The sequence below is a fragment of the Geospiza fortis genome, unplaced genomic scaffold (genome assembly GCF_000277835.1).
Source record: "Geospiza fortis unplaced genomic scaffold, GeoFor_1.0 scaffold262, whole genome shotgun sequence".
Lineage (NCBI taxonomy): Eukaryota > Metazoa > Chordata > Aves > Passeriformes > Thraupidae > Geospiza > Geospiza fortis.
Window position 1 is genome coordinate 648259 of NW_005054510.1, and position 20273 is coordinate 668531.

The window sequence follows — 20273 nt, forward strand, 5'->3', positions numbered from 1 at the left end:
GCTTTTTCTCACATGGAGAATGTTGGTTTTTGTATTAGACATAGGAGCGGTGTGAGAGAAAAAACAAAGCACGGTCTAAATCAGAGGTAAACCTCCCATTTCAATCACCTGGTTGGTTTAATATGAATCAAAATTTAGAAAAAAAAATCGGATTTTTTTTTGGCAAACCAGGAAAAGACTGACTCCCTGGAAGGAAATAGCAGCGATCAGGTGCTTGGTTTGTGACAGCAGAGCTCCTTGGTGGCTGTTTGAAGCATTCAGGGACTGCAGGACTTGGGCAAAACCTCATCTGGTTTCATTCCTCATTTTATTTTTACAGCTGGAATGATGGCTGTGAAGTTTTGACTTGTTTAATGTATTTAACTGATTAAATTATTAATGTATTTAACTGATTAAATTAATGTTCTTCAGGGTGCCAGCAACCTGCTCATGCCTTTAGTGAGGTGCTGGGAAGCCAACTTTGGTTGTTTTTGGAAGAAACACAATGGGGATTTTATTACAGCAACATTTTTTAGGTAGAACTGAAACCAAGGCTTTGCCCACTGAAGGTGATCTCAGCTGCAACACTTCCAGAACCTCCGATGTTGAGAAATGAAGGCACTGGAAAGGTGCTGCCAAGAAAATGTTGGGAATTTCCATGGGGTGCTGCACACAGACTCCTCCCTCAATAATTAATTCATAATTAATTCAACATTTAAGGCTGATTTTTAATTAAATATTTTGCCTTCCTAATCTGAAATATATTGAATTTTGGCCTTTGACTTTAAGCAGCTGGATGCTCATTGGTCTCTTCTTTTGTGCCACCATATCTGTGAAGTGCAGGGAAAACCTGAATTTTTATTGAGGTAGGTTGAAAGATGTTTTTCCGTGTAAAAATGTCATTTTGTGGGATTTAAAACACCCAAACCACCAGAATTTCTAAATGGTTTGTGAGATGATCATCAGCAGTGTCATAAAAAAATAAGTGGTTGTTAAAATAATAATAAAAAACATTTTTAAAATGTGCTCCTCCAGATGCAACAACATGTCCAACTTTCTCACAGGTTCAATATTTAAATATTTCCTAAAAATTCATTATTTTATTAAAAAAAAACAAACAACAAATGAATAGATTTCTGCTGTAATTTCTGGGAGGAGGATGCCAGCCGGGGAGGAAGGCGATCAATTAAGACATTAAGCATTTTGCACCACATGGACACATCTGCATGGCAGCCAAATAATGCAGCCATCAGCTCATTTTCAGGGGGCTGTTGCCTACTTCAACTCAGCCCTCAGATCAAAGAGAAAATGTCTGCTTGCATTTGCTCATCAGAAAAGGGATGCTAATTTAGGTTCCTTAATGTGTGCTGATAAGAGACTTCTTCAATTAAATGAATTCTATAGGCCAGAAAAGCAAAAAAAAAAAAGAAAAAAAGAAAAAAAGAAAAAAAAGGGGGTCCAAGGGGAGTCAGGCTGGAAAGGCAGAAATTCTCATTAAATCAAAGGTCCAATATTCATTACCTCCAGCATCTGGGGCTAAACACTGAACATGGAGCTCATCAAAGGGGGTTTAATGGGTTAAATTGACAATATAATCTAATTAAAATATTAGATACGAGTAAATAGCTCTTTGATATTCATCTGAAGGTTTCATTAAAACAGGCACTTGAGGTTTGGATTAAGGGGGGATTATCACTTTTAAGCAGGAACAACAAGTTGAGGTGCCCTGAGCAGAAATGCTTCAAAGTGTTACAGTTTGGTTTAAAAATAAAAGTAGGAAAGAAGAGCATGGAACCATTTCCCAGCCTGGCAGTGCCCAAAGGAGAGGGGAAGGAGGCTGAGGAAGAGGAAGATTCTGTTCTGAAGATGGAATTGGATGCTGCAAGTGACAAAAATGCTGTGGAAAACATTTCCCCTGCAGCCTGACCCGTGGTCCCATATTGGATGATGGTTCTTCCACCAAGGCTTCCCAAAATATTCTTAATATTCCTCAATATTCCCCAAAATGTCCTGAACTTCCAGCTGTGAGTCCAAGGGGCTGATTCAACAAGTTCCTGCCCCTCAGGAGGGTTTGAAGCGAGGCCAGGTCAGAATTGGGATTGCTTCGCCGTAAATTAAATGGGAGCCTCCCAAAAAACAGACACCCAAGAAATGGGACAAAGCAATTCCACATCATCACAAGGTGGTTGTCTCAATATTCCTAAAAATGTCCTCAAATTCCAGCTGTGAGTCCAAGGGGCTGATTCAACAGGAGAGTTTAAAGCAAGGCCAGGTCCCTTCTCCATGAGGAAGGGCAGAATTGGAATCACTTTTCTTCATTTTAAATTGGGAGCCCCCATTAAAAAAAGAGATCGGATAAATGGGTTAAAGCAATTCCACATCATCACAAGGTGGTTGTCTCAATATTCCTAAAAATGTCCTCAAATTCCAGCTGTGAGTCCAAGGGGCTGATTCAACAGGAGAGTTTAAAGCAAGGCCAGGTCCCTTCTCCATGAGGAAGGGCAGAATTGGAATCACTTTTCCTCATATTAAATTGGGAGCCCCCATAAAACAGACACCCAAGAAATGGGACAAAGCAATTCTACATCATCATAAGGTGGTTGGGTTTGTCTCAATATTCTCAAAATGTCCTGAAATTCCAGCTGTGAATCCAAGAGGCTGATTCAACAGGTTCCTGCTCATCAGGAGGATTTGAAGCAAGGCCATGAGGAAGGGCAGAATTGGAATCACTTTTCCTCATTTTAAATTGTGAGCCCCCACTAAAAAAAGACAAAATAAAGGGGATAAATCAATTCTACATCATCACAAGGAGGTTGGGTTTGTCTCAATATTCCCCCAAATGTCCTGAACTTCCAGTTGTGAATCCAAGCTCCTGCTCATCAGGAAGGTTTGAAGCAAGGCCATGAGGAACGGCAGAACTGGAATCACTTCTCCCCATATTAAATGGTGAGCCCCCATTAAAAAAAGACCAAATAAATGGGATAAAGCAATTCCACATCATCACAAGGTGGATGGTTTTTTTTTCCTTTATCCAGCCTCTTTTCAGGAGGTTTTAGCCCAAATTCCCTCGCTGTGTGCTCTAATCACATTTCATATGGTGACTTAATTCATAATTTGCTAAGTTAAAGAAACGGCAGCACCCTAAGAAACCCATCTGTTTGTTGTTATTTTTACAGCCTTAATCTGTTAAAAGCTGTTTCCTCTCAAACATGCAGCTCTCAATTATCCTCAGTTACCCAATATATTCTCCAACTGCTCCTGGCTAATCCCAGATTGTCTGCATGCTCAGCCAGGACTTGCTTGGAATTTTCTTGTCCCAAATGAAGCTTCAAAATTTTGTTTTTATTGTAGAAACTCTTCACCAACGGACAACAGAGTAACAATTAAATAATTAGCATCGTGTCATTACCAACTGCAGTGTTTGGAGCTTATTTTTGTTCTCTTTTTTAGCAGCAATGGATTCGTTTTGCTTGTATTTCTGGCTGAAAGTCTCTTCTGCACTTCAGAAAAAGAAATATTTCTGGTGTTAAGATCATCAGATGAAACAGAAGTTTATTTTTAATGTTTTGTAGATATGTCTGTCTGTTTATATATTTAGAAATGATCCAGCTGTGACAAGCCAAGAGCTGATTGGTCTGAAAGATGCAACTGTCAGATCATTTATTTCAAAGAAAAAGAACACAGGACTAAATTTCTAATAAAACATTTTCTAATAAAAGAACTGAGCACTATATTTAAAATGCTATAAACGCAAATTTGTCAATTTATTAACAAAATAGGTACAAAGTAGAACAATTAAAACCAATTCTAACATTTAAAAATAATTAAACTTAAACCAGTTTAAATCTCAGCAGACTAGGGAATGAAAATGTGATGGTCACAGCTGAAAATAAAAACAATTCACGCATTTTTGCCTTGATCCCTGAGATTCCCCAAATACCTACAAGATGTGAAGGGCTTCAAAAGCAGCCACAACTTCCTTCTCCTTCTCGTGCCTGCTCCACAGAGATTCCAGGGATGGGATTTTGGGTAACCTGGGTCCAGCTGGAGCCTGGGGCAGAACCTCCTTCACCTCCTGCTCCGATTGCTTTGCTACGAAAATCTTTGGTCTCGGAATCTTCTTGGCATATTCCAGAGCCTAAAAGCAGGAAAAACTGGAGGAACTGAGCAAGAGGAAACCTGGCCAAGATTTCCAAAAAAATATTTAGGTGGGTTGAGCAAGATATCTCTGAATTCCTGATCTTGTCTCTGACAGAATTCAATCCCAGATTCTTCAGTGGTGACTGCAACATAACCCAGCCCAAGATTTGCTTCCTGGCACCACTGGAAGCCACCTTAGACACTGAGGAAGTGTTTTTATTTGAAAAAAGAAAGAGCAACATGAAATTATTACATTTATAAACACTTTTTTCCCAGTCTTATTAAGCTCCTGCCCTCAGGCAGGGAGTTTTGCAGGTTAACAGGACAAGCTCAGGTTCTCCTGCACTTAAATATCCAAATTAAAAAGCAAAATGCTGCCTGGAACATGGAATTGGAGAGGGAATGGAAAGAGTTTTACAGGAATGCTGGAGCTGGCAGAGCCCTGGTTTAACCTGGGGTGGTTTTGGTGCCTGTGTGTCGCAGGGATTTGGGAACACCTCACGTCTCCAGTGCACAATCTCATGTTCCTGGTGAAGTCCCCTAAAAGAATCCAAACTCCTTTTGGCCACCCAGACAATAAAGTTTTGTCTCTTAGGGGTTTATTTTTGGGAATAAATGCAAGGAATCAAGGAATTCTGATATTATTGAGTTCACAGCTTTGTCCTGGAGCCTGCAGTCACTTGTCACCCAGGAACACCCTGGGAAGGGACTCAGCTCTTACCTTCTGCCTGGACACTGAGGACACCTGGGGCTTTGCAGGCAACCTCTGAACCACAGTAATATTTCTCATGTTATATTCCTTAATTTGCCTGGAATATTCCTTCTGCAGCTTTATCTTTTCTTTCTGAGAAAAAGCAGAAAAGGGGCCTGGAATTCAGTGGCTGGGGGGGTCCATCAACGAAAGCCTTTTCCCACCAATATTCCATTTCCACCTCTGCTGCTGTTCCACCTGCCTTTGCCATCGATCCCTCCTCAGCACACAACAGGAAGCCCTGATAAATGGCACAGCTTTTTTTTTTTAGTTGCTTTTCCCTTTTAAGAGCTTTTCCCTGGACTGAATGGAGGATGGAGCTCAGCAGAAATGTGCCAGCTCCATCTTTATTCTGTCCTGAACAATCTGTCTCCATTTCACCAGAGTGCAGCCAGATATTTTCTCGTGTTTACACAACTTTGATTTCCACTTGGAGCACATCTGGTGGATCTTTACACTGGGAATGACAACTCAGCCACTCGAGTGTGTCATTTCCTGATGTGCAATTAACCCTGATTAATTCCTATTTCTGGATTTTTAAAATGAGAGGGTTAAAACTATCCCCAGGACAGCTTTTATTTGAATTTTCCTGTGGGATCTCCAGCTAGCCAAGGATAAAAAGTCCCAGATAACCATAAATTATGATTTCTCTGCCACTCTCCCCTGCCTAAATCCCATTTTGGTTTACTCACTTTCTCTTTGATTGTTTCATAGTCAGGTCCAAGGCCTCCAAGCTTCATACTCAGATTCAAGTCGAATTTGGAGCTACCCAGCTGAAAACCAAGCAGCAAACAGATTTTCCTTGACATGATTTCACAGAGAGAATAATTCAAGGAAGTTTTATAGCGGAAACCTCAGGATTTTATTTGCAATCTCAGCCCCACCCCTGGCACGTCTCATTTTAAATAAGTGACCGACAGGACTGAGTTATGGCAAAAGTCAAACGACACAGAATTTCCTTTGGATCCAGGTGGGAAATTGCCAGTTTCCCCAATCACAAAGTGATATTTTCTCAGTCAAAAATGACCTTTTGTGAGCTTTATTTTGGAACGGCTTAAAGCCACTCATTTCACTGTGGTTAGAATGAGACTCCAAAGAAATTTTTGTAAGAGAAGCAGATAAAATTAATTACCTGACTTTGGTGGCAAAAATCAGGCAAATGGTGTTAGTGAGAATAATCTTTCCTTGTTCTGAAAGCTGCCCATGGACAGCTGAAAAATCCATGTTTGCTGCACAGCAAACAATTTACAAGTGCAGGAGAGGTGGGTGATGCCATCCAACACTTCAGGACATCACACAATGACTCCAATGCCCCCATAATATTTTCATTCTCTTTCAAGACCACATTTTTAGAAGGGAATTTTGTTTTAAAAACTTGCGAGTGAAGCTCATTATGATCAGCTCTGTGGTAATTTCAACCACAGAGTAATGCAGGAACAGCAATTTCTACACGCAAATAAAATGGGCATTTCTTCAAAACACAGGTTCAAGTTAAACTCAACTTCAGAGAATTTAATTTTATGCACTAAATTTCCTATTTGAGGTTTCTTTGTGTCAGCTATCCCTGCTCTTACCTGCTGTAACTCACTAATTTTTAATTTGGGCTACAGTGAGGAGTTAATTTCTCCGTGTCCCACAAAATCAGGGGTTCCCCACCTGTTCCAATGAGTGCATTTGTTTATTAGGAAAAGCTGGATTTTGCTGGGAGCACAACCAGTCTGATTCTCTGTGCATTCCTCACATGTGGGGCGTGAGAAAACTGCTGCAAGCACGGGACAAGAAACAAAAGAAAGAGAAGGAGCTCTGCCCTTCAGTTCCCATCATAATCCTAATTCTTCTTAGGGGCACTCAGGCAGCAATACCCAAAGTGCACGAAATCATTACTCCAGCTTAGCTTGTCTGCCCTGAGACCTGGAGCAAACTCCTCAAACATTTAATTTGTCATGGGCAGCTTTCTGCTGCGCTAAGTGGTGACACCAGCCCAAGTGGGCCTGCAGAGGAGACAGAAATCCGAGTTTTAATAAGGACCATCGGGAGGTTTGGGGTGAGGTTTGTGCTGTTAGCTTTACAAATCCTCCAGATTTGGGCTTGGAATGCCTTGGAAAGCAGGAGATTTGGGCTGCACAAGAAAGCAGCGTGAGCAGGATAATGGATGGCTCAGATCTGAGGCCGCCTGCTGCTCCTCACAAACAGCCCGACCCTGGTAAATTGAAATAATTTTATCTGTGGATAAACGACAGGACAAACCCTGCTCTGTGTGTCCCTGCAGCTAAACCAGACTGATCCCTTCGCTCTAAAATTATTTCAGTGAACCAAACGAACTAAAATGATCTCAGTGAACTCTCTGAACCAGGTGGATCCCTTTGCTCCAAAATGATTTCAGTGTCTATTTCTACCTTTGTTCCCTGATCTTTAATGCTCTGCTCTGTGTCCATGTGCTTTTACAACATTTCTCAGTCCCTATTTATAGGTTTGGTTTTTTTAAACTTTGGATTATTAAGAAGAAACGTTAGAGGGGGAATAGAAATGTTAAACCACCCAACCCACACCTATTTTCTCACCTTCTTGCTGGTTTTGGGTTGGTTTTGTTTTTCCCTTTGTAGGAGAGACCCTTCTGAGCTGCTTCTTCTCATTTTCTTTGGATTTCCTTCAGTTTTTCCTGAATCCCCCTGGGGCAGGGCAGGTGGGAACAAACCCCACAGCCACGTGCCAGCAAAATCATCCTCAAAATCAGAAAATCTTGGCTGCTCCTTCTTTTCTATGAAATGGGAGATTCTACAAGCAGATGTTGGCGAGCTGTGAGCAAAACAGGGAAAAAGCCTTAAATCTGAATTTACACACAGCAAAACAACCTGAACATGGAGTAAGGGAGCAGGGAGATGGGAAGGTGAGGATTTCACAAAAAATGACTTTGCTTGCATGGAAGTGTATGGAAATAAAAGGAAAAAAACCACAAATAGGGAAATTTCAGCCTGATGCAAAAGTAATTAAAACAAATGAAAGGCTTTGGATCAGGCCTGCTGAATACTGATATGATTATTTGTTTATGTGAAATAAAACCTTCATTTTTTTTTAAATCAACACTGGTGAAACTCTTCACAATTGAGGATTTTCCTGCTCTCTCCTTTAGGGACAGAACTGACCCTGAATATCCACCCTGCAAAGCCAATTTTGCCACAAACAATTTATGCACAATGCCCTTTCCTATCGATATTTTAAACTTTCCCACTCAGCCTCCTAAAAGGAAACCTTCAGTTGTGGGAATTTCCATCCCTGGAGGACAGAGCTGTCCTTTTCTGATTCCATATTTAAAAATCAATACCTATAATGAATCTTCAATTAGAAATAAATTATAATGGCAGGTTTGTGGCAAAATAAATTTAGAGTTTAAAGCATTTTTTGGTTTTTTTTTTTTTTTCTGGGCATCACAGGGTTATGATAATATTATTTTATCACTTAAATCCTCACCACAAATTATTTTGATACCTGTGATCCTCATGAATATGATTTTTGAAATCTGGAAGAGGTGCTTGATCCTTCACTCTTTCTTGAAAGATGGCATTAAAATCAGCTGAAATATTCTCCAATTCTGGATGTGCCTGGTCACTGCTGCTGTTATTCTTGGAAAAATCCTGCCCAGGGTTGGCATTGGCTGGGAATTGATGTGGAATTCCAGCTGGAGAGTCCTGCCGGCATTTCTTGTCCTCCTGACTGGGGTATTCAGGATTTAAAACCTCTGCTGGGTAAAAATTCTGAAATACTGGGAGAAAATAGCCAGGCGTGGTAAGGATTGAATTTGGGAAATTATTTAAGCCACTCTGGGGTTTTTCTGCTGGGCCAAGAGAAGAATTTGGGTTGAGGGCTGAGCTGGGATCCTGCCCCAGCGCAGGGGGGGCAGCCTGGAATCCTGGGGTGTGCTGCTGCCTCTGGATCCAGGGATTTGCTTCTCCTGCTGCTCCTGGCGGCTCTTGGCCATCACTCCTGGGGAAACTTCTTCCACTCAGAGGCTGCTGGGGTTCTGCTTTTTGCCTCTGCAAGAACCTGTGCTGCTCCTGAAACGAGTCACCAACAGCTGGGCTGGAGATATTCGGGTAGAGATTCCATCACTCACATCGAAATCCCTCTGCGCTGCTTGGATCTATCCCTGCTCATGGGGGGCTCAACCCAAAACTCAGATTTAAAGGAACCCTCTTTATAGTCCTGAAATTCAAATTTAAAGGAACCCAACAATTCAAATTGAAAGGAACCCTCTTTAAGGTACTGAAATTCAAATTTAAAGGAACCCAACAATTCAAATTGAAAGGAACCCTCTTTATAGCCCAGAAATTCAAATTTAAAGGAACTCTCTCGTCCAGAAATTCAAATTTAAAGGAACCCAAAAATTCAAATTGAAAGGAACTCTCTTTATGGTCCTGAAATTCAAATTTAAAGGAACCCAAAAATTCAAATTGAAAGGAACTCTCTTTATGGTCCAGAAATTCAAATTTAAAGGAACCCAAAAATTCAAATTGAAAGGAACTCTCTCGTCCAGAAATTCAAATTTGAAGGAACCCAAAAGTTCAAATTTAAAGGAACCCAAAAATTCAAATTGAAAGGAACCCTCTTTATGGTCCAGAAATTCAAATTTAAAGGAACCCAAAAATTCAAATTGAAAGGAACCCTCTTTATAGTCCAGAAATTCAAATTTAAAGGAACTCTCTTTATGGTCCAGAAATTCAAATTTGAAGGAACCCAAAAGTTCAAACTTAAAGGAACCCTCTTTATAGTCCTGAAATTCAAATTTAAAGGAACTCTCTTTATGGTCCAGAAATTCAAATTTAAAGGAACCCTCTTTATAGTCCTGAAATTCAAATTTAAAGGAACCCAAAACATCAAATTTAAAGGAACCCTCAGTCCAGAACAGAGCAGAGATGTTATTCAGGCGCTGCTCAGTGAATAATTCAGTTATTAAATTCTCTAAAAAAGGAACCTTGAGCTGCTGTCCTTTTGGGTACCATCTGTCTTCAGGCTTCATTTTCCCATTTTGGGATGCTGGGACATTCTGGAGTGGTTCTCCATCAGCTGGTGGAAGATCTGTGACCTAAAACCCAGGAATGTTCATGGTCACAGCAATCAGGGGAGCAGATCTTAAAATCTTGGGGAAATAATGAGAAATAATTTGTGGCCTATTAAAATTAAAATGTTAAATTTTCCATGATGGAATGGACGATGAGGAAATGGTTAAAGGAAAAAAAAAAGAAGCAAAACCCAATTAAAGGGAGGGATGATTCCTTCTACTTTTAAGAGGAATAAAAGAAAGGAAAATTGTGCAGCACAGAAACTCTCAAATGTCTGAGCTCCTCCATTTCCATGGGGGAAATGCACCTAATAACAGAAAAGCAGCAAAAACCATCCCTGGCCAGGCAATCACATCCCAGCCTCTGCAAGAGAGGCTTGCAGGAAAAGCTGGAAAAACACAATAATGGGGCTGAAAAGCACAGGGGGAGCTGCAGGAATAAATCTGGAATTCACAGAGCTGGCAAAACAAGGATAGCTCCAATAACCACGGCTGCAAATTTACTTGGAGCAAGTTTTTTTTTGAGTTTGTGCAGTTATCACTGCACAAAGATGAGTGATCCCCTCGTAAATATAGCAATAATTAAGTTTTTTTTCTTGAAATAAACTTTTTAAAATCTATAAAACTGCAGGAAATCCAATTTTTAGTCTCTATTATTTGTCCCAAACCATCCTGCTGAGTATTTTAGTGGAAGTGTCACTGTGAGAGGAATCTCTGCTCTACCCCAGAGTGATCCCACAGGAGAAGTGGCAGTGGGAAGATATTTATGACCAAAAGATAAAAGAGATTTATGAATTATCAACTTGAAAATCATCAGTGGGGAAAAAAATTGTGGGAAGCTGAGCCTCTCACTTTGGGGGTAAGAGATTAGGGCAGAAAGAAAAGGTGGGCAGGGTTTATTGCTGAATTTATGGGTGATCTCATGGCTCCAAATTCAACGTAAATCCCTGGAAAAAAATCACAAGAACAATAAAAAAATACCGCAGAGGTTTTCCTGAGCTGTGGACAGACAGAGCTTTGCAGTGAATAAGATGTTTTTGGTGGAACCAACTGACTCAGTGCACTGATGGAGTGCTGGGCAGGTAAAACATACTTCTACATTATCTCTTTGAAAGAGGAGCAGGACACAACCTCTGCCAGCATTTTTTTTCTTCTTTTTTTCCTTTTTTTTTTTTTTCTTTTTTTTTGTTGCGAACCATTCTATTAATACCAATCAAATTGAGAAAATGATCAAATGAAATTGCATTTTGAGAATCATAAGCTGTGTAATGCCTATTCTGTTAAATTGAGGCCCATAATTGCTTCTCCACTGAAAAGATACAACAAAGGCAGCAATCATGGCATGTCATTATCCCAGACTGGCAAACCAGCCTTTGCAGGGAGGACTTCAAAGCCTTGTGGTTCTCGAATTGCATTTGGCTGCTATTGTTGAAGCACAGGCAATCTTGATTAGGTGTTTACACCGAGGGAAGGCTCAGTGCACAGAGAGTCTGAGTGCCTTGCTCTAGAGCCATTAAAAAATTGTACATTATGTTCCTGGCTTTGAAGTGAGGGGCTCGGAGGTAGGAAAGCAACCGGGACTGAGCACAGCTGAGCTAGATTGGGCCACTGCTTCTCCTCCTGCCTCGCTCGCTCTCTCTCAAAGAAACTCATCATGGAGTTCTTTAGGAATCAGGCTGTGCTGTAAAAAACTTGATGCTGTATAAAATGCTGTATGAATGAGTAAATGTACAGATCAGCATGGGTTTGTGCTGTGTTTTGGGAAATCTGTAAATGTAAATCTTGCACGACGAGGCTGGAAGTGTTTTAACTCAGTTGTGCCCTCAAAGCAAACACCATTTCATTGCCACAACCCCAGCAGTGAGCAGATCAATCAATTCAGCTTCAACCCTCTGCAAAGCTCAGAATAATCAGTTTAGGAAGCACAGCTGGATTGCTGACATGTGGCTCATCTGTTTCTTCACCCACTTGGTGGTTTTGCACTTTTGGACAGAGTTTTCCAGGCGGGGTGACCAAAGTTGGCTCCTGCACCACCACAATGCTCCCCTCAGGGCCTTTTTCACCCTTCCAACGAGACTGAGCCATGGATATCTGCTTAGGAATCAGTAAATGAACTGCCAATTAACAGTAAACTAATCAGTAACTTCTGCAGGACCTCAGGACCTTTTTCTCGAGCCATTAAAAAATTGTACATTATGTTCCTGGCTTTGAAGTGAGGGGCTCGGAGGTAGGAAAGCAACCGGGACTGAGCACAGCTGAGCTAGATTGGGCCACTGCTTCTCCTCCTGCCTCGCTCGCTCTCTCTCAAAGAAACTCATCATGGAGTTCTTTAGGAATCAGGCAATGCTGTAAAAAAACTTGATGCTGTATAAAATGCTGTATGAATGAGTAAATGTACAGATCAGCACGGGTTTGTGCTGTGTTTTGGGAAATCTGTAAATGTAAATCTTGCACGACGAGGCTGGAAGTGTTTTAACTCAGTTGTGCCCTCAAAGCAACACCATTTCATTGCCACAACCCCAGCAGTGAGCAGATCAATCAATTCAGCTTCAACCCTCTGCAAAGCTCAGAATAATCAGTTTAGGAAGCACAGCTGGATTGCTGACATGTGTTTCTTCACCCACTTGGTGGTTTTGCACTTTTGGACAGAGTTTTCCAGGCGGGGTGACCAAAGTTGGTTCCTGCACTCCAGCAAGATAATCTTATCTCATAACCCTGATTTTAACTGATTCCTTTGCCTATCCCATAATTTTAAACAGTGTCTGCACAATGAAGTCCTGATCTCTGGCTCCAGCACTTAGACAGAAAAGATTTCCAGAATTCCCTGAATAGCAAACATAATCATATCAACATAGCTCTAATCAGCATCCATCCACACTCATTATTTTTACCATCATCCAAATTAGAAGTGAAAAAAAACAAGTGCTCTTAATAGCTCTACTAAGAAAAAAAAATAATCCTGTCCATCATTCCTGCCGCTGGAATGAAGTCAGAAAATTCCCTCTGATGTTGTGTCAACTCTTCATTAGCCTCGGCAGAGGTGTCACTTGGAGCACAACGTCCCTGGAGCTTCCCAAGGCAAGAATTTTCTGTGTGGAGTGATTCAGTGACCCCCTCCTTCCCATTACGCATAATAAGTAGCAAGGAAAAGCAATGAACTTGTTGCTAATGGTTCATTAGGAACTGTAATTACATTTCCTCTCGAACCTCGCCACAAGTTGGCTGAGACTGTGCAAAGTCAGAACTTCCAGACTGTGCATAATCAGAACTTCTTGTCAGTAATAATTACTTTAAAGGCCACAAGATGCCAGCTTTAAACATCCAAATTCAGTGCTTTTATAGACATATTTAATCCGAAAAATTCTAAATGTATAAAATTTAAAATTCTAAAATTCTAAATTCAATTATTCAATCCTCTAAAAAAGGAAGTCAGAACTTCCAGAATGCGCATGGCCAGAACATCTCCTCAGTAATAATTACTTTAAAAGCCACAAGATGCCAGCTTTAAACATCCAAATTGTGCTTTTATAGATATATTTCAACTGAAAAATTCTAAATTTATAAAATTTAAAATTCTAAAATTCTAAATTCAATTATTCAATCCTCTAAAAAAGGAAGTCAGAACTTCCAGACTGTGCATCAGTCAGAAGTTCTTGTCAGTAATAATTACTTTAAATGCCAAAGATGCCAGCTTTAAACATCCAAATTCTGTGCTTTTATAGATATATTTCATCTAAAAACGTCTAAATGTAAAAATTCTAAATTAATAAAGTTTAAAATTATAAAATTATAAATTCAATTATTAAATTCTCTAAAACAGGAAGTCAGAACTTCCAGATTGTGAACCAGTCAGAATTTCCAGACTGTGCATCAGTCCGAACTTCTTGTCAGTAATAATTACTTTAAAAGCCACAAGATGCCAGCTTTAAACATCCAAATTCAGTGCTTTTATAGATATATTTCAACTGAAAAATTCTAAATGTATAAATTCTAAATTTATAAAATTTAAAATTCTAAAATTCTAAATTCAATTATTCAATCCTCTAAAAAAGGAAGTCAGAACTTCCAGACTGTGCATCAGTCAGAAGTTCTTGTCCGTAATAATTACTTTAAAAGCCACAAGATGCCAGCTATAAACATCCAAATTCAGTGCTTTTATGGATATATTTCATCTGAAAAATTCTAAATGTATAAATTCTAAATTTATAAAATTTAAAATTCTAAAATTCTAAATTCAATTATTCAATTCTCTATAAAAGGAAGTCAGAACTTACAGACTGTGCATAATCAGAACTTCTTGTCAGTAATAATTACTTTAAATGCCAAAGATGACAGCTTTAAACATCCAAATTCAGTGCTTTTATAGATATATTTACTCTGAAAATTTGTGATTATCCCACAAAGGCTGAACAAGAAAAGATTTCTCCCTGGAAATCCAAAGCTGTCACTCACTCCCTTGCATGATGGATTTCAAATCTGCTTCTCCCCTCTGCTAAGCTGAGAGTTCAACACCACACAGACCTAATCTATTAAAAATTAGGGAATTTATACATTTACCCACCTGCCCTTGAAGAACTTGCTGCTTTTTATTGTGCAGCTCAAGATAGGAATTAATCCTCTCTGACTGTAACCCCAAAGTCCGTTTATTTTTTTTCACAAAGTCTTTTTTTGCTCTTTGGGGTGGATCCTGTTGATTCTGAGGAGGAAAAGCGTGGCCAGGATTATTTTTGGAATGAAATCCATCTGCGGGTTCCTCCCTTTTGGCTTGTGGCCCATCAGGTTTGCTGCTGGCCACATTTGCTCCATAAAAGCTGAATAATTCAAACTCGGGGAGTGAATCCTGGCTCTTTGCCTCCTGTTGATTATCTTCTGAGGAGCCACCAGAATGGAGGTAAAATGAATCCACTGAAAAGTCCCCACTGCTCCCTCCAAAAATTTGGGGTGCCTTCTCTGCCTCAAGAAAATCTGCTCCCTTTTTTGCAGTCTTCCAATGAGGATTGTCCCTCAGGCTGGAATATTTGTCCACAGGCAGTTTTTTCCTGAATAAAAAAAATAAAACCCAAATTATTTCTGCATGAATTGTACAAAATCTGTATTATTTCAGTGTGCAAACAGATGTCCTGCTGTGGCCAAATGAATTATTTCAGTGAGTTCAGTACGGGATCAGCATCAGAACACTTTTATCAAAGTTTTTTAGGAGAAAATTTAGGCAGGACTTCCTCTTCCTTTTTAATTTCCATTATCAGTGAATGATAAATTGGTCTAACACTCAGATCACAGTGGAATACAATCATTATCCTAAATTTGGCATAGAAATTTTTAAATCCTAGACGAATCAGCTAAAAGGTGAAATGATCAATTGCATTATTCTGTTGTCTCCTTAAAAATGATACAGTCTACAAAAGGCAATTTGTGTTGTTCCTTCTTCAAAAGCTCTGCTGAGTGAAATAAAAATGAAATTCCTGGTAAAATCAGTTTTCAAGAGTCCTTTTGAGACTGTCCAAACAAGATCAGCCTCCAGCTCTGTGTTCTTATTTTCTCTCCTCATTCCTGTGAAACATCCTGATGCTTTGATTAAAAAACTCCTTCTAGAAAAGATTTTAAATCACTTTTTATTAAAAAACAGGCAGTGATTAGATAAGAGTAGAAAAACATAAATGGAAAGTCTGTGTGTTTGACAATTTTTTGACAAGTGGCCAAATTATTGCCCTGAGTTACATTTGTCATAAAGCAAAGCCAGATGCTCTGCCTTAAAAAATCCCAATTGATCCAATTTCTGCTTTAAGATCTGATCCAATGGGAGGAAAAGCAACTGCAGGAGTCAAATCCATCCAAACAGGCTTCCAGGAGATGTGCAGGTGGAAGGAATGGGGGAGGAAAAAAGCTTTTAGCACAACTTTTTCTTCCCTGGACCTGCAGTACAGCCCTGGGGACATTCACAGCCATTGAAACCTGGCTGATTCTTCAGCTCCTGTTCCAGAAATCTGCTGGGTTCCCCAACCTGTCAGCTTATTAATGATATTGAAAAAAATTATGTCATTTATTCATCCTTTCTCAATGAGTTACATGCCTCTGCCTATATTTCTATTTATTTTTAATAACAATTTTTGTTTCTCCTGGACCTGCAGTACAGCCCTGGGGACATTCACAGACATTGAAACCTGGCTGATTCTTCAGCTCCTGTTCCAGAAATCTGCTGGGTTCCCCAACCTGTGGCCTTGTTAATGATATTAAAAAAAAATTAATAATTTATTCATCCTTTCTCAACGAGCTACATGCCTCTGCCTATATTTCTATTTATTTTTAATACAAATTTTTGTTTCCCCTGGATCTGAAGTACAGCCCTGGGGATGCCCCTGAAACCTGGCTGATTCTTCAGCTCCTGTTCCAGAAATCTGCTGGGTTCCCCAACCTATGGCCTTGTTAATGATATTAAAAAAAAATTAATAATTTATTCATCGTTTCTCAACGAGCTACATGCCTCTGCCTATATTTCAAGTGGTTCCAAATAACAAGATAATCTGGTTTTCTTTGCTTTCCAGGTGAGCATGGCTGCCATGGTCTCCTGGAGCTGATTTCCACCAGGGAAAACATCATTATTGCCAGCTGGCAAGGGGCTGCAGGTAAACAGCACGAGGTGAGGCTGCCCTGAAGTGAGTACAGAAATATGTGAGCTAATTGCAAGGATTGAAATGGCAGAGGATAATGCTAAAGAGTCCCTTTGTGCTGAAATGTGTGCACAGAACCCAATTGTGGGGCTCAGCCCAGGTCACTGCGCGGGGACAAAATGAGTGTGAAGAGCTCCTTCATCCCTAATCATCCCCAGACAAAAAGGGCACCTTTTATTCCTGCCCCCAGCTCCGTGGGGAGGTTGGATGGACTCTGTGCTCCTCAACAAAAGTGTGGTGAGCAGGCAACAGCTGCAGCATTTCCTCTTCAAATTCCGGGGTTGGTAATGGATGTAGAGAGGGGGTTTCATATGGATGTGCTGTGATATTTGCTCTGCTTAATGGACTGCACTGGAGTACTTACTGGGCTGAGTTCAAACAAAATAAAATCAAATTTCCATTTAATGAAGAGCCTCACATTCAGCACAGTATTCAGTCCAAAAAAATTACTAAAAATTAGAGCATGTTTCTAGTACAATTAACATCATTTGCACTCACAATAAAATATTCAATAACTGGCCATTTTGCTTGTTGAGGAGGTGAATAAAAGCATGCTATTAATCATTTAGCCTTCATTTGTTTGTCATTTTATTTTAAGTAGACTATTAAATTGAAACTGCACGTTGTCATTACTTGGGGTTTAATGTAATCCCTTTAAACTCCAGAATTATTCCCAATTTATCCAGGGTTAAACCTTCCATGCATACGACAGGATATTCAATTTTATTTTATGCACCCAGTTAATGCTTCCTGAAGGATGTTTAAATGTGGCCTTGAGGAACATCAGGTTAAAAGTGTCAGAACTATTCTACTCCACTCAAGTTTTTGCCTTACCTCCCACTGCCATAAATCTTTGGTTTTCTCCTCTTTTTTGTGTCGCACTCAGCTCCTTCCTCTTCAGAACTCATCTCCTCCAAGCTGTCCCCATCCAAGCTGTCCTCCTCCAGGGTGTCCCCAGCCTCCTGCCCTGCCAGCTCCTGATTTTGCAGGATGCTCTGCTGGCGCTGCCTCTGCTTCTCCAGGCTCTCCGAGCCAGAATCCTGGGAATCCTCAGCACTGGAGGCAGAGCTCCTCTCCCTTTCCCAGCTGGCAGCTTGGAAAACGGGTGGCACGAGGGTTTTTGGAGGGACGTGGATGTTGTTGGTGGTGTGAGTGTGTGGGGAAGAGACTGAAATGAATTTCATGTTGGAAGGGTTCATCCCCTGCTTCGCACCGATGGATCAGCCCTGCATTTGGAGAACACAGAAAACATTGTAATAAGATTTAAAAACTGCATTTTGTTTGGAAAACATAGAAAACATTCAATAATATTTAAATACTATTTAAATAATACTTAGACATATTTAATAATATTTAAAAACTGCATTTTGTTTGGAGAACACATAAAACACTTTAATAATACCTAAAAACTGCATTTGGTTTGGAGAACACATAAAACATTCTAATAATATTTAAATAATATTTAGACATATTTAATAATATTTAAAAACTGCATTTGGTTTGGAGAACACATAAAACATTCTAATAATATTTAAATAATATTTAGACATATTTAATAATATTTAAAAACTGCATTTGGTTTGGAGAACACATAAAACATTCTAATAATATTTAAATAATATTTAGACATATTTAATAATATTTAAAAACTGCATTTGGTTTGGAGAACACATAAAACATTCTAATAATATTTAAATAATATTTAGACATATTTAATAATATTTAAAAACTGCATTTGGTTTGGAAATAATATTTAAACATTGTAATAATACTTAAAAGCTGCATTTGGCTGCTACCATTGGCTTAGGATCAGAATTTGACCTTCTGTTGTTCACACAATTCTCTATTCTTATCTGATTTTCCTTTAAGCAATAATGTCAAGATCCCTACATGTCAAACACAGAATTTACTGCTATGAAATCTCCACTATTGGCGGTAACAAATAATGCAAAACCAGCTCGTGGCAAAGAAAATTAAACTGAGGCAAAGCATCTGTTATCTGTTAATTGTGAGAGTTAAAATGAATTTTGTTTGTCCTCTTCATGCAACTTTAGGCCCCCTGGCCATGTAAAATCAGCAGAAGGCGGGACAGGGAGAAGTGGAGCTCTGTCTAAATTAGGGTGAGAATTTCTTTACACTCAGCTGAAGTGTCCAGAAGTCGTTTGCACTTCCAGATATTCCCAAGGTGAGGTGGGAGGAAGGAACAGGAGTGCTCTGTGCTGAGATTTCTGCGCTGAGATTTCTACACTGAGATTTCTACGCTGAGATTTCTGCGCTGAGATTTCTGCGCTCAGATTTCTGTGCTCAGATTTCTGCGCTGAGATTTCTGCGCTGAGATTTCTGCGCTCAGATTTCTGCGCTCAGATTTCTGCACTGAGATTTCTATGCTGAGATTTCTGCGCTCAGATTTCTGCGCTGAGATTTCTGTGCTGAGATTTCTGCGCTGAGATTTCTGTGCTCAGATTTCTGTGCTGAGATTTCTGCGCTGAGATTTCTGCGCTGAGATTTCTGCGCTGAGATTTCTGCGCTGAGATTTCTGTGCTGAGATTTCTGCGCTGAGATTTCTGCGCTGAGATTTCTGCGCTGAGATTTCTGTGCTCAGATTTCTGCGCTCAGATTTCTGCGCTGAGAATTCTGCGCTGAGATTTCTGCGCTGAGATTTCTGCGCTCAGATTTCTGCACTCAGATTTCTGCGCTGAGATTTCTGCGCTCGGGCAGTGCCAGCACACCCTGGCACCAGACGTGCACAGGCAGTGTCACCTCAGCACCTGGGGATAAAGAATTTGGGATATTTTACCCCGCTGCTCACACCTGAGATCACCCTGCAGCAGCCCTGACACCTGGACTGTCCCCTGTGTCCCCTGCTCCCAGCAGTGACCAGGGCAGCCCTGGGATGGGGAATCTGCTGGCCTGGAGCAGAACCTCAGTCCCCAGAGGAAAGCCACTGTGTCCCCAAGGCCTCCCCTGTCCCCAGCTCCCTGTCCCTGCCCCCCCTCAGCCCCAGTCCCCTCTCCTCTGTCCCTTTTGCCATGTCCCTCACCCAGTCCTGTCCCCTGTCCCCACCCATGCTCAATCCCACGTTCCCTGTCCTTCCACCCGGTCCCCTGTCCCCACTCCCTGTCCCTGTCCCTGATCTCCTGTCCTGGTCCCCCATCCTCATCTCCTCTCTCATGTCCCCTGTCCACTGTCCCAGTTGCCTGTCCCCTTTCCCTCACCCCCTGTCCTTGTCCCCTGTTCCTGTTCCCTCTCCCACGTCCTCTGTCCCAGTGCCCTGGTCCTGTCATCCCCTGTCCCCTCTTCCATGTCCCGTACCTGGTCTGCTGTCCCTGATCCTGTCTCCCTGTCCCCTTATCACTGTCCTCTCTCCCAGTCCCCCATCCCCCGGTGCCCTGTCCTGTGTCCCTGTCCTCCGTCCCCTCTCCTGTGTCCCATATCCCTGTCCCTCTCACCCTCTCTGCTCCCGTGTCTCTCTCCTACTCCGTGTCCCTGCCCCTGTCCCATGTCCCTGTCCCTCTCACCCTCTCCCATGTCCTTGTCCCGTGTCCCTGTCCCGGTCCCTGTCCCGTGTCCCTGTCCCTGTCCCTCTCACCGCCGTTCCCGTGTCCCTGTCCCTGTCCCTCTCACTGTCCCTGTCCCTGTCCCGGTCCCTGTCCCGTGTCCCTCTCCCTCCCACCCCCAC

General features: G+C 41.0%; 1 protein-coding gene across 1 annotated transcript in view; it reads right to left on the minus strand.

Annotated features, from left to right (window-relative positions):
* JHY (junctional cadherin complex regulator) overlaps nucleotides 1-18838 on the minus strand; it is a 21214-nt gene extending 2376 nt beyond the window's left edge. The window contains exons 1-9 of the mRNA XM_005428873.2: nucleotides 18731-18838; nucleotides 17429-17820; nucleotides 14488-14965; nucleotides 9840-9950; nucleotides 8357-8922; nucleotides 7432-7666; nucleotides 5563-5643; nucleotides 4841-4963; nucleotides 3924-4117 (exon numbers count right to left, since the gene is read on the minus strand). Of these exons, the coding sequence (XP_005428930.2) occupies nucleotides 3924-4117; nucleotides 4841-4963; nucleotides 5563-5643; nucleotides 7432-7666; nucleotides 8357-8922; nucleotides 9840-9950; nucleotides 14488-14965; nucleotides 17429-17793 (2153 nt within the window). The 5' untranslated portion in view covers nucleotides 17794-17820; nucleotides 18731-18838. The remainder of the gene's footprint in view (nucleotides 1-3923; nucleotides 4118-4840; nucleotides 4964-5562; nucleotides 5644-7431; nucleotides 7667-8356; nucleotides 8923-9839; nucleotides 9951-14487; nucleotides 14966-17428; nucleotides 17821-18730) is intronic.
* Nucleotides 18839-20273: the final 1435 nt, after the last annotated feature.